The following is a 15,622-nucleotide window of genomic DNA, read 5'->3' on the forward strand; positions in this document are numbered from 1 at the left end:
ATGGGTTTGTATTATAATACTATTATAATATTGCCAGCATCAACAGAAAAAGCGTGGCTCATAATTAATGTTTTATTGAAATTCAAACATTATATTGTACTTGTAAATTACTAGTATTAAAGTTCCCTGACGTGAATTTCACACTATTCCCAGCATTGGAGTGAATATTGCCAGGTAATTCTACTTTCTACAGTCAATTTAGTCACGTATAATTGTCTTTTCTGTTTGATATTTGGTTCACTGGATTATTATTATGTTTTAGGTGCTTTTAAAATCAGTAATAATTTGATTGTAGTTTTTTTAAATGGTATTTAAAAGAATGTAACATGGTACTATAATAGAAAATCATGTGAATCCAAGTAAGTAGAGTAACTCACTAATTTATAAATACTTTTTTCGATACACACTACACAGAGATTTCAAAGATTGATGACAAAATTAAATATTATTAGTTTTTATAACACGCCATGTGTTTTCATTAATTTTCATAAAACTGGAAAAAATAATGAAATTTGAAACCTGCAGTAGGTCATACAAATGTCAAATCCTGTGGTAACCATTTATTTATGAAGCAGATGGTAACATAACACAGTTCTGATAATTTTAAATGATAAATAACTAACTTAGGTCAAGAAGGTTGAAGATCATTACATCTGACGATTCTTTTTCTTTATTGTAACTTTGTCACAATTTAGACTGATTTTAAAGGAAATAACTGATGATATGCAAATTAATTAATGACTGACTATATCTGCTCTTCTTTGTAATGATATTACTCTGTTGCTATAGCGATGTATGTTTTTAAAATTACAGATTACATGCAGAATACATGTTGTAATGGGATTATTGAGTGTGTTTAATTCTTTTTTTTTTTTTTTCTTTTCTTTTATAATTTTTTTTTTATTCATATATTTTCCCAATAAAGTACATCACTTCAAATATAATTATTCAATATATTTATTATTCCAAATTGTTTGCGTTATAATTTCCTGTACACAACTTGGTTCCTTCTGTTTATTTATCTCACTCCAATATCTTATAATATCCATGTAAAAGGGAGGTATTCTACCATTTATTTGGCCCCAATCATAATTGCACTGGAGTAAAAATCGTAAACCCCCATAATTTCTAAAATAATAATGACTGAATACAGCTATAGTTGATTCTGTATCTATAATTTTAACAGCCCAGGAAAGTTTTATTGCTTTGTTCAAAATTTCAATATCCACCATACGAATTTTAAGGCCCTCCTTGTGTGTATAATTCTTTTGTTTATCAGTTACGTTGATTTAGTCCATGAATACATAGTACAATATATAGTGAAGTCTAAGAGAAGTGCTTATGAAAATACTGGTTTCTATTTCCTGTTTTGACAAAATCCGAAAATATCTGTCTATTTGTCCTTCCTTCAAAGACAAGATAAGGTCGAATATGTATTATTATTTTGGTTTAAATCACTTAATGAAGCTTTTGAATATCTTTTAATGGTTTTCACTATTGTAAAGTGGTTTAGTTTGTGTACTAGTGTTTCTGTAATTGTAATTGTTTTTAATGATTCAGAGGTTTCTGTACTATATTATGGCTGGTTGTCAACAGTCATATAGACTGTGTATTTGTCTGTTATTTAGTTTGTGTACTGTGTTTCTGTAATTGTAATTGTTTTTAATGATTCAGAGGTTTCTGTACTGTATTATGGCTGGTTGTCAACAGTCATATAGACTGTGTATTTGTCTGTTATTTAGTTTGTGTACTGTGTTTCTGTAATTGTAATTGTTTTTAATGATTCAGAGGTTTCTGTACTGTATTATGGCTGGTTGTCAACAGTCATATAGACTGTGTATTTGTCTGTTATTTAGTTTGTGTACTGTGTTTCTGTAATTGTAATTGTTTTTAATGATTCAGAGGTTTCTGTACTGTATTATGGCTGGTTGTCAACAGTCATATAGACTGTGTATTTGTCTGTTATTTAGTTTTGAGAACTCATCATGGTTTGTTAACATTCTGTTTTGCTAGCTACTTTAGCTTGTCTGTAATTTCGCTAATTCAAATGTAGCTAATTTAAAAAAAAAGTATATTCTCACAATGATATTACTGTCTAAATTAAGATTTTGTTAATTTGTGCATTGAGTCAAATTTGCTAAAATGGCATGTAACTATTCCAATATGTTAAGTTTTGTGAAATATCTTTTTATAGGAACCTTTGTTTTTGACGTCTTCTTGTTTCTATGTTCAATCTGTGACAACTTATCTCAACTGTGCTTTACAGTACATATTCAAATCATTGGTATGTTTCAAAATGTCTGGCCAATGGCCATTTTGTTTTTTTAATATGAATTGTCAATTGTGTTATTACTGCATGAATAGTATTGGTATTAAACATTTCAAATCAGCAACTTTGTGTCTACTGATGTAAAACTTAAAAAAAAAATACATTTTATGTGTTAATTAATATGTATTCAAAGTGCTAAATGTCCTGTTCTTTGTCAAAATTTTGACATTTTTAGTCCCTGTTCCCACTTATGTTTTGACCTCTGTGCGTGCGTCTGTGCGTGCGTCCGGACCTGTATCTTAGAAATGCCTGGACCAATCACAATCAAACTTCACACATACATCATACATGATATTATACATATGCACGTCAATTTGTTTCACGATCTGATTCAAGATGGCCGAATGGCGGCCATTTTTGTGCTAAAATTCATCAAAATCGAGTATTTCTCGGCTGTTTACAGATGGATTTTGTTCAAACTTGGTATATACATTAGACATTATAGGACCTTGATGCACATCATTTTGTTTCACGATCTGATTCAAGATGGCCAAATGGCGGCCATTTTTGTGCTAAAAAATCCTAAAAATCAACCATTTCTCGGCTGTTTACAGATGGATTTTGTTCAAACTTGGTATATACATTAGACATTATGGGACCTTGATGCAAATAATTTTGTTTTTCAGATAAGATTCAAAATGGCTGACTGGCGGCCATTTTGTATTATTGAATGTGGTTCTCGTGCCATATCTCTGACTTGCTTTCACTGATTATGTTCAAATTTTAAATATTCATTATACATCATGTCATAGATAGACAGATATATTGGTTTGACGATCCTATTCAAAATAGCCAAATGGTGGCCTTTTTTGTGCTAAACAATCATCAAATATCAAGCATTTCTGACATTTATGGATGGATTTCGTTCAAACTTGGTACATATATTAGACATTACAGGTTCCTGATGCACGTTATTTATTTTTCAGATCGGATTCAAAATGACTTTCTGGCAGCCATTTTGTTTTAATGATTGGGCTTCTAGACCCATATCTCTGACTTGTTTTGACTGATAATATTTTCAAATTTTAATTATTCATTATACATCATGTCATAGATAAACAGATATATTGATTTGACTATCCTATTCAAAATGGACGAATGGTGGCCATTTTGTGCTAAAAAATCATCAAATAACAAGAATTTATGGGTGGATTTCGTTCAAACTTGGTACATTAGACATTACGGGTTCCTGATGCTCGTCATTTTATTTTTCAGATTGGATTCGAAATGGCTGACTGGCGGCCATTTTGTTTTAATGATTGGGCTTCTAGAGCCATATCTCTTAAATGCTTTGACTGATTATATTCAAATTTTATATATTCGTTATACATCATGTTATATATATACATGTATTCAAAATGGCTGATTTTGAATGCTGTTCCAGAGCAATATCTCTCAATATGGAGAAGTACTTTTGTGATGATCAGATACAAATGTCAATCATTTTAATGTTAAAAAGCATATTCCTGAAATGATTATATTCTAGCTATATTACTATAAACAAAACTATATATCTTAAATTTGATAACTAACGGGGACTGTGCCATGCATGGCTTGTTATTACAAATTTTGCTGTGTAGTACATGCAGATTTTGTGATCCAATAAAAAATAATATAGTCTTGAGTTGAACACACATCTATTCTATTACTAGCTTTGATGAAAGATTTTATAAATTAGTCTCTGCTGAATAAAATTCATTCTAAATTTTCATTTCCATGAATTTAGATTAAAATGGAGAGTAGACGGATTGGTAAATCTGATGAACTAGATATTTATATAAATGAATTAAAAGACATCGAAGAAAATAAGCCAACAGATGAAACTGAAATAACTGAAGAAGACACTCCAAAGACGCCAGATGGTAAGATGCATTGTGGATGAACTAAGTCATTTTTATGTAGTTACCATTATTCATTTTACTTGATATGACACCACTCAATAATTAACCCTTAACCTGTAAATTACTTTAGATGGAATATGATTGCCATAGCAACTATTTCATACTATTTAAAAATTTTCACATACAGTGTTTTTTTTATTTTCTATACTATTAGAAGGCGAAGAAGAAGTGGCATGGTTGAAAGAAGCTGGTTTTGAGTTATTAGCATCTAAATTTGAAGGTACATGTATGTTTAATTAAAGATTTGTTGATGTGTACATATTATGTATTGGTGTGAAGTCTGTAGAGTTAAATATATTTCTGTTAGATTGTTTTTTTCCTAGACATAGTCAAAATGTTGTATATGACAGAATACTGACATTTATTTATAATCACTATGTTCCTTCCATCACATCACATCACTACTGTTTTGGGCTGAACTACATTTATCATTTCTGCTTTGCCCATAATGTAAATGAACAGAAATTTATACAAGTTGTGAGAACCAATGGTGGAATATGTGCATTTATAATAATTGCATAAATTCTTTCTTTTTAAGTATATTTTTTTTTAAATTTTGGTTTAAAAAATGTTACTTTCAGATTGATTGGCATTAGGTTCAATGGATTGTGCTTTGTTAGATTTTTTTTTCGAGGGGAGGGGGGTATACCATTGTCATTTCTTCAAGAAAATGCTATTTTTGACTACTGCAATTGAATTTGTCCAATTCACTACGTTCAATTACCCACCATGGACTCCGGTCAGTCAAAATGACAATTTTGAACTGTAGGCATTAATCAGCGATTCTGCCGGTGACGGAGAGATAGAATCTAGGTCAGGGGAAGCCCCATGACCCCAAGATTCTTTCACCCCTTACGTCACAAACCCACGTGACCGAGGCACATGGCAAAATAGTCATTTTGACTGATTGGAGTCTATGGTGGGTATGAACTATGTAACATTTTCTGTAATTTTTGGTATTCAAATGTTTGTTCAGAAGGCAGTCACAGACAGAAAGATGTAGCAATGCAGAAATAAGATACTAAATGTGTTTTATGTTTTTATAAATTTGTAGAGGGTAAGGAACTTGAAGCTGATGTTTTGCATAGTGTGACATCATCATTAACAAAGACACAGGCAGCAGCTGTACAAAAACGTGTCAACACACTGAATGCAACATTACGAAAAAGATACAAATCATCCACTGTTCCAGATGTGCGGGATATATTTCCGTTACAGGTAAGAACTTCCCCAATACTATTATAACAACAAAAAAGTTTTGATTTTTGTTCCAGGCTTTAATTTTCATTTTATATTAAAATTATTCAATACCACAACAACATTCAAATTTAGTAGATAATGCTTTTGATCATGTGTATTAACTTTTTCACCACCAGTTTCCTCTTTTCATCACAAATTCACAAAATAATCTTGTTTATGGTCTGCACTTTCCTTCAGAAGATTGGGACATTTTTTGGGGTAAAAACTGATAAATGACTCAATTTTTGTCTGTTGGCTCCAATAAGAGGTTTCATTTCGAGAAATATTGAAGAATATAAAAAAAAAAAAAGTGCAGACAAATTTAGGCAAGAAAGTCAAGTGGTGAAAAAGTAAACTGTTGATATGGATCTATGAAGATGTCCTCTGAATTACAAAAACATTTTTCAAAAACATGTGCCATAAAAAAAAAATCTGTGTCAAAGTTTGTACAAAGACAAGCCATAATGATATACTGTACATGTTCTATGTTCTGTGATTTAAATAACCGATCAGTGGGCTGCTTGGTTTTAAAATCTTCAGCAATAAATTATGATATATATGCAAATGACCTCCGTTTATGGGTTATTACTGATCAAGATATTTTCATATAATACACTTTCTTCCAAGGTCATTGCCAGTTAATAAAGTTACTGTACTTGGCCGCGTTATCACCCATGCCTGGTCAAGTGACCACCCCCCACTTTTGCGCAATTGTTATATTCAGGGTCACATTCGGAAGAGTGCCCACCCCTTCCAAAATGCCAAAGTTAGTCTGACTAGTCATAAAAATGTTTTCTCTTCTAGAAAAAAATATATATATTGCCCTTGAGAATGCCAAAACAATGTTTACAAAGTCCTTCATGCAAAAAGTATATGAATATTTGTACAGTAGTTCTCTTTTTGGAGGATATGTTGGCCCTGAAAGGAGTTGTTTGGTTTGTGCTGGAGAGCATATTTAATAAGTGAATGTGGCAGTAAAGGATTTACCAAGACTGTGATTCATTTCTTTCACCTTGTTAATAGTTAATGGTAATAGTTATCTTCCATTAAATATATGTACTCATTCACTTATCTATCTTTATGAATTAATTTAATACTTAACCAGTACCTGAACTGTAGCCATAAAGATAACATTTCACACGTGATTTCTCTTTCCATCACTTCTGCATGGTTTTATATGCTACTTGTATAAGGTACTAGTGTTTTATTTTGTTATTATACAGGGTGGTGTTGAAAACCAGACAGCTATAGCTCGTAGAGAGTCTCGCAATCACCGCAGGAGTCGCACAGTTCCAGAATATCTAGATCGTCCTTTGATCAAAACCAAAGAAGCTGCTGGTATTGATTCTGGTATTGCAGAAATTACAACAGGTAAGCAAATCTCAGTACTTTTTATTTCAAATGGTTCTGTTTACACAAATGAATTTTTACAATATTTGATGAGTTATTCATATAAAGACATTTTATTCAAATAGCAACAGATATGCCTCTTAAACGATTTAGACAGTAAATCTTCTTGTGATTCACAACAAATCACAGAAACAAAAGAGAGAAGTGATGCATTCTGGGTTGAAAATGTCTTTATCTGCTTCCTGTCTTGATTTGTTTTATGTGTAGAACAATTTCCTATAGTTACGTTCTATTTTTAGGAAATGTTGCATCATGGTCATTTTTATGTTGATGTATGTTAAGACAACCTGGATAATTCCATTCTGCAATGTGGCAATGATTATGTTTTATTTTCTAGTTGGAATAAAGACATTAAGTTTAACGCATACATTACCTGTTGATGTGCCAAATACAAGCCAAACTATAGAACATAATGCAGAGCTGGATACAAATGATAAATCTGTAGAAGCCAGACTTGTAAGTTTTTTGTTTGTTTTGTCTGTCAATACAACTCAGATTTTCATCTGTGAACACATTCCCAGTGTTTGAAGGTTTCACACCACTGGAATAGTCACTCATACAACTGTGATTCTGGGGACCACATGCTTTCATTTTAAATTCTACTAGTAGCAGAAAGCCTGTGATAGATGGGGTGCATTAGAATGATTTTTACTTACAGGGTTTCTGGAACAACTTGTAATAATTTGTTGGAATGTCTGTACTGTACTGATTCATTGGGTTTCTGGAACAAGCTATAATGATTTATCGGGTCCCTGGAACAACCTGTAATGATTCATTGGGTTCCTTGAATAACCTTTAATGATTCATTGGGTTCCTGGAACAACCTTTAATGATATATTGGGTCCCTTGAACAACCTTTAATGATTTATTGGGTCCCTTGAACAACCTGTAATGATTTATTGGGTTCCTTGAATAACCTGTAATGATTTATCGGGTCCCTTGAATAACCTGTAATGATTTATTGGGTCCCTTGAACAACCTGTAATGATTTATTGGGTCCCTTGAACAACCTTTAATGATTTATTGGGTCCCTTGAACAACCTGTAATGATTTATCGGGTCCCTTGAATAACCTGTAATGATTTATTGGGTCCCTTGAACAACCTTTAATGATTTATTGGGTCCCTTGAACAACCTTTAATGATTTATTGCGTCCCTTGAACAACCTGTAATGATTTATTGGGTTCCTTGAATAACCTTTAATGATTTATTGGGTTCCTTGAACAACCTGTAATGATTTATCGGGTCCCTTGAATAACCTTTAATGATTTATTGGGTCCCTGGAACAACCTGTAATGATTTATTGGGTTCCTGGAACAACCTGTAATGATTTATTGGGTTCCTGGAACAACCTGTAATGATTTATCGGGTCCCTGGAACAACCTTTAATGATTTATTGGGTTCCTGGAACAACCTGTAATGATTTATCGGGTCCCTGGAACAACCTTTAATGATTTATTGGGTTCCTTGAACAACCTGTAATGATTTATTGGGTCCCTTGAACAACCTGTAATGATTCATTGGGTTCCTGGAACAACCTGTAATGATTCATTGGGTTCCTTGAATAACCTGTAATGATTCATTGGGTTCCTTGAACAACCTGTAATGATTCATTGGGTCCCTTGAACAACCTATAATGATTCATTGGGTTCCTGGAACAACCTGTAATGATTTATTGGGTCCCTTGAATAACCTTTAATGATTTATTGGGTCCCTTGAATAACCTGTAATGATTTATTGGGTTCCTTGAACAACCTGTAATGATTTATTGGGTCCCTTGAATAACCTTTAATGATTCATTGTGTCCCTTGAATAACCTTTAATGATTTATTGGGTCCCTTGAACAACCTGTAATGATTCATTGGGTTCCTGGAACAACCTGTAATGATTTATTAGGTCCCTTGAATAACCTTTAATGATTTATTAGGTCCCAGGAACAACCTGTAATGATTTATTGGGTTCCTGGAACAACCTGTAATGATTTATTGGGTTCCTGGAACAACCTGTAATGATTTATTGGGTCCCTGGAACAACCTTTAATGATTTATTGGGTTCCTTGAACAACCTGTAATGATTTATTGGGTTCCTTGAACAACCTTTAATGATTCATTGGGTTCCTTGAACAACCTTTAATGATTCATTGGGTTCCTTGAATAACCTTTAATGATTCATTGGGTCCCTTGAATAACCTGTAATGATTTATTGGGTTCCTTGAACAACCTGTAATGATTCATTGGGTTCCTTGAATAACCTTTAATGATTTATTGGGTTCCTTGAACAACCTTTAATGATTTATTGGGTTCCTTGAACAACCTTTAATGATTCATTGGGTTCCTTGAATAACCTTTAATGATTCATTGGGTCCCTTGAATAACCTGTAATGATTTATTGGGTTCCTTGAACAACCTGTAATGATTCATTGGGTTCCTTGAATAACCTTTAATGATTTATTGGGTCCCTTGAATAACCTGTAATGATTTATTGGGTTCCTTGAACAACCTGTAATGATTCATTGGGTTCCTTGAATAACCTTTAATGATTTATTGGGTTCCTTGAATAACCTTTAATGATTCATTGGGTCCCTTGAATAACCTGTAATGATTTATTGGGTTCCTTGAACGACCTGTAATGATTCATTGGGTTCCTTGTATAACCTTTAATGATTTATTGGGTTCCTTGTATAACCTTTAATGATTTATTGGGTTCCTTGTATAACCTTTAATGATTCATTGGGTTCCTTGAATAACCTTTAATGATTTATTGGGTTCCTTGTATAACCTGTAATGATTTATTGGGTCCCTTGAACAACCTGTAATGATTCGTTGGGTTCCTTGAACAACCTGTAATGATTCATTGGGTTCCTTGAACAACCTGTAATGATTCATTGGGTCCCTTGAATAACCTTTAATGATTTATTGGGTCCTTTGAATAACCTTTAATGATTTATTGGGTTCCTTGAACAACCTTCAATGATTCATTGGGTTCCTTGAATAACCTTTAATGATTCATTGGGTCCCTTGAACAACCTGTAATGATTCATTGGGTTCCTTGAACAACCTGTAATGATTTATTGGGTTCCTTGAACAACCTTTAATGATTCATTGGGTTCCTTGAACAACCTTTAATGATTCATTGGGTTCCTTGAATAACCTTTAATGATTCATTGGGTCCCTTGAATAACCTGTAATGATTTATTGGGTTCCTTGAACAACCTGTAATGATTCATTGGGTTCCTTGAATAACCTTTAATGATTTATTGGGTTCCTTGAACAACCTTTAATGATTTATTGGGTTCCTTGAACAACCTTTAATGATTCATTGGGTTCCTTGAATAACCTTTAATGATTCATTGGGTCCCTTGAATAACCTGTAATGATTTATTGGGTTCCTTGAACAACCTGTAATGATTCATTGGGTTCCTTGAATAACCTTTAATGATTCATTGGGTCCCTTGAATAACCTGTAATGATTTATTGGGTTCCTTGAACAACCTGTAATGATTCATTGGGTTCCTTGAATAACCTTTAATGATTTATTGGGTTCCTTGAATAACCTTTAATGATTCATTGGGTCCCTTGAATAACCTGTAATGATTTATTGGGTTCCTTGAACAACCTGTAATGATTCATTGGGTCCCTTGAATAACCTTTAATGATTTATTGGGTTCCTTGAACAACCTTTAATGATTTATTGGGTTCCTTGTATAACCTTTAATGATTTATTGGGTTCCTTGTATAACCTTTAATGATTTATTGGGTTCCTTGTATAACCTTTAATGATTCATTGGGTTCCTTGAATAACCTTTAATGATTTATTGGGTTCCTTGTATAACCTGTAATGATTTATTGGGTCCCTTGAACAACCTGTAATGATTCGTTGGGTTCCTTGAACAACCTGTAATGATTCATTGGGTTCCTTGAACAACCTGTAATGATTCATTGGGTCCCTTGAATAACCTTTAATGATTTATTGGGTCCTTTGAATAACCTTTAATGATTTATTGGGTTCCTTGAACAACCTTCAATGATTCATTGGGTTCCTTGAATAACCTTTAATGATTCATTGGGTCCCTTGAACAACCTGTAATGATTTATTGGGTTCCTTGAATAACCTGTAATGATTTATTGGGTTCCTTGAATAACCTGTAATGATTTATTGGGTCCCTTGAATAACCTGTAATGATTCATTGGGTTCCTTGAATAACCTTTAATGATTCATTGGGTCCCTTGAACAACCTGTAATGATTCATTGGGTTCCGTGAATAACCTGTAATGATTTATTGGGTCCCTTGAACAAGCTGTAATGATTCATTGGGTTCCTTGAACAACCTTTAATGATTCATTGGGTTCCTTGAATAACCTTTAATGATTCATTGGGTTCCTTGAATAACCTTTAATGATTCATTGGGTTCCTTGAATAACCTTTAATGATTCATTGGGTTCCTTGAATAACCTTTAATGATTCATTGGGTCCCTTGAATAACCTTTAATGATTCATTGGGTTCCTGGAACAACCTGTAATGATTTATTGGGTCCCTTGAATAACCTGTAATGATTTATTGGGTTCCTTGAACAACCTGTAATGATTCATTGGGTTCCTTGAATAACCTTTAATGATTTATTGGGTCCCTTGAACAACCTGTAATGATTTATTGGGTTCCTTGAATAACCTTTAATGATTCATTGGGTTCCTTGAATAACCTTTAATGATTCATTGGGTTCCTTGAATAACCTTTAATGATTCATTGGGTTCCTTGAACAACCTTTAATGATTCATTGGGTTCCTTGAATAACCTTTAATGATTCATTGGGTTCCTTGAATAACCTTTAATGATTCATTGGGTTCCTTGAATAACCTTTAATGATTCATTGGGTTCCTGGAACAACCTGTAATGATTTATTGGGTCCCTTGAATAACCTTTAATGATTTATTGGGTCCCTTGAACAACCTGTAATGATTTATTGGGTCCCTTGAACAGCATGTAATGATTTATTGGGTCCCTTGAATAACCTGTAATGATTTATTGGGTCCTTGAGTAACCTTTAATGATTTATTGGGTCCCTGGAACAACCTGTAATGATTTATTGGGTCCCTTGAACAACCTGTAATGATTTATCGGGTCCCTTGAATAACCTTTAATGATTTATTGGGTCCCTTGAACAACCTGTAATGATTCATTGGGTTCCTGGAACAACCTGTAATGATTTATTGGGTCCCTTGAATAACCTTTAATGATTTATTGGGTCCTTGAACAACCTGTAATGATTTATCGGGTCCCTTGAATAACCTGTAATGATTCATTGGGTTCCTTGAATAACCTTTAATGATTCATTGGGTCCCTTGAACAACCTGTAATGATTCATTGGGTTCCGTGAATAACCTGTAATGATTTATTGGGTTCCTTGAATAACCTTTAATGATTCATTGGGTTCCTTGAATAACCTTTAATGATTCATTGGGTTCCTTGAATAACCTTTAATGATTTATTGGGTTCCTTGAACAACCTTCAATGATTCATTGGGTTCCTTGAATAACCTTTAATGATTCATTGGGTCCCTTGAACAACCTGTAATGATTCATTGGGTTCCTTGAACAACCTGTAATGATTTATTGGGTTCCTTGAACAACCTTTAATGATTCATTGGGTTCCTTGAACAACCTTTAATGATTCATTGGGTTCCTTGAATAACCTTTAATGATTCATTGGGTCCCTTGAATAACCTGTAATGATTTATTGGGTTCCTTGAACAACCTGTAATGATTCATTGGGTTCCTTGAATAACCTTTAATGATTTATTGGGTTCCTTGAACAACCTTTAATGATTTATTGGGTTCCTTGAACAACCTTTAATGATTCATTGGGTTCCTTGAATAACCTTTAATGATTCATTGGGTCCCTTGAATAACCTGTAATGATTTATTGGGTTCCTTGAACAACCTGTAATGATTCATTGGGTTCCTTGAATAACCTTTAATGATTCATTGGGTCCCTTGAATAACCTGTAATGATTTATTGGGTTCCTTGAACAACCTGTAATGATTCATTGGGTTCCTTGAATAACCTTTAATGATTTATTGGGTTCCTTGAATAACCTTTAATGATTCATTGGGTCCCTTGAATAACCTGTAATGATTTATTGGGTTCCTTGAACAACCTGTAATGATTCATTGGGTCCCTTGAATAACCTTTAATGATTTATTGGGTTCCTTGAACAACCTTTAATGATTTATTGGGTTCCTTGTATAACCTTTAATGATTTATTGGGTTCCTTGTATAACCTTTAATGATTTATTGGGTTCCTTGTATAACCTTTAATGATTCATTGGGTTCCTTGAATAACCTTTAATGATTTATTGGGTTCCTTGTATAACCTGTAATGATTCGTTGGGTTCCTTGAACAACCTGTAATGATTCATTGGGTTCCTTGAACAACCTGTAATGATTCATTGGGTCCCTTGAATAACCTTTAATGATTTATTGGGTCCTTTGAATAACCTTTAATGATTTATTGGGTTCCTTGAACAACCTTCAATGATTCATTGGGTTCCTTGAATAACCTTTAATGATTCATTGGGTCCCTTGAACAACCTGTAATGATTTATTGGGTTCCTTGAATAACCTGTAATGATTTATTGGGTTCCTTGAATAACCTGTAATGATTTATTGGGTCCCTTGAATAACCTGTAATGATTTATTGGGTCCCTTGAATAACCTGTAATGATTCATTGGGTTCCTTGAATAACCTTTAATGATTCATTGGGTCCCTTGAACAACCTGTAATGATTCATTGGGTTCCGTGAATAACCTGTAATGATTTATTGGGTCCCTTGAACAAGCTGTAATGATTCATTGGGTTCCTTGAACAACCTTTAATGATTCATTGGGTTCCTTGAATAACCTTTAATGATTCATTGGGTTCCTTGAATAACCTTTAATGATTCATTGGGTTCCTTGAATAACCTTTAATGATTCATTGGGTTCCTTGAATAACCTTTAATGATTCATTGGGTCCCTTGAATAACCTTTAATGATTCATTGGGTTCCTGGAACAACCTGTAGTGATTTATTGGGTCCCTTGAATAACCTGTAATGATTTATTGGGTTCCTTGAACAACCTGTAATGATTCATTGGGTTCCTTGAATAACCTTTAATGATTTATTGGGTCCCTTGAACAACCTGTAATGATTTATTGGGTTCCTTGAATAACCTTTAATGATTCATTGGGTTCCTTGAATAACCTTTAATGATTCATTGGGTTCCTTGAATAACCTTTAATGATTCATTGGGTTCCTTGAACAACCTTTAATGATTCATTGGGTTCCTTGAATAACCTTTAATGATTCATTGGGTTCCTTGAATAACCTTTAATGATTCATTGGGTTCCTTGAATAACCTTTAATGATTCATTGGGTTCCTGGAACAACCTGTAATGATTTATTGGGTCCCTTGAATAACCTTTAATGATTTATTGGGTCCCTTGAACAACCTGTAATGATTTATTGGGTCCCTTGAACAGCATGTAATGATTTATTGGGTCCCTTGAATAACCTGTAATGATTTATTGGGTCCTTGAGTAACCTTTAATGATTTATTGGGTCCCTGGAACAACCTGTAATGATTTATTGGGTCCCTTGAACAACCTGTAATGATTTATCGGGTCCCTTGAATAACCTTTAATGATTTATTGGGTCCCTTGAACAACCTGTAATGATTCATTGGGTTCCTGGAACAACCTGTAATGATTTATTGGGTCCCTTGAATAACCTTTAATGATTTATTGGGTCCTTGAACAACCTGTAATGATTTATCGGGTCCCTTGAATAACCTGTAATGATTCATTGGGTTCCTTGAATAACCTTTAATGATTCATTGGGTCCCTTGAACAACCTGTAATGATTCATTGGGTTCCGTGAATAACCTGTAATGATTTATTGGGTCCCTTGAACAAGCTGTAATGATTCATTGGGTTCCTTGAACAACCTTTAATGATTCATTGGGTTCCTTGAATAACCTTTAATGATTCATTGGGTTCCTTGAATAACCTTTAATGATTCATTGGGTTCCTTGAATAACCTTTAATGATTCATTGGGTTCCTTGAATAACCTTTAATGATTCATTGGGTCCCTTGAATAACCTTTAATGATTCATTGGGTTCCTGGAACAACCTGTAATGATTTATTGGGTCCCTTGAATAACCTTTAATGATTCATTGGGTCCCTTGAATAACCTGTAATGATTTATTGGGTTCCTTGAACAACCTGTAATGATTCATTGGGTTCCTTGAACAACCTGTAATGATTCATTGGGTTCCTGGAACAACCTGTAATGATTCATTGGGTTCCTTGAATAACCTTTAATGATTTATTGGGTCCCTTGAACAACCTGTAATGATTCATTGGGTTCCTTGAATAACCTTTAATGATTCATTGGGTTCCTGGAACAAGCTGTAATGATTTATTGGGTTCCTTGAATAACCTGTAATGATTTATTGGGTCCCTTGAATAACCTTTAATGATTTATTGGGTTCCTTGAACAACCTGTAATGATTCATTGGGTTCCTTGAATAACCTTTAATGATTCATTGGGTCCCTTGAATAACCTTTAATGATTCATTGGGTCCCTTGAATAACCTTTAATGATTCATTGGGTCCCTTGAATAACCTTTAATGATTCATTGGGTCCCTTGAATAACCTTTAATGATTCATTGGGTTCCTTGAATAACCTTTAATGATTTATTGGG

General features: G+C 33.5%; 1 protein-coding gene across 1 annotated transcript in view; it reads left to right on the top strand.

Annotated features, from left to right (window-relative positions):
* LOC102807446 (rho GTPase-activating protein 18-like) overlaps window positions 1-15,622 on the top strand; it is a 37,643-nt gene that overhangs the window by 6,268 nt on the left and 15,753 nt on the right. Inside the window, exons 3-7 of the mRNA XM_085508134.1 lie at window positions 4,056-4,191; window positions 4,385-4,450; window positions 5,285-5,448; window positions 6,693-6,840; window positions 7,217-7,335. Of these exons, the coding sequence (XP_085364260.1) occupies window positions 4,062-4,191; window positions 4,385-4,450; window positions 5,285-5,448; window positions 6,693-6,840; window positions 7,217-7,335 (627 nt within the window). The 5' untranslated portion in view covers window positions 4,056-4,061. The remainder of the gene's footprint in view (window positions 1-4,055; window positions 4,192-4,384; window positions 4,451-5,284; window positions 5,449-6,692; window positions 6,841-7,216; window positions 7,336-15,622) is intronic.

The sequence above is a fragment of the Saccoglossus kowalevskii genome, chromosome 14 (assembly GCF_978046115.1).
Source record: "Saccoglossus kowalevskii chromosome 14, keSacKowa6.1, whole genome shotgun sequence".
Lineage (NCBI taxonomy): Eukaryota > Metazoa > Hemichordata > Enteropneusta > Harrimaniidae > Saccoglossus > Saccoglossus kowalevskii.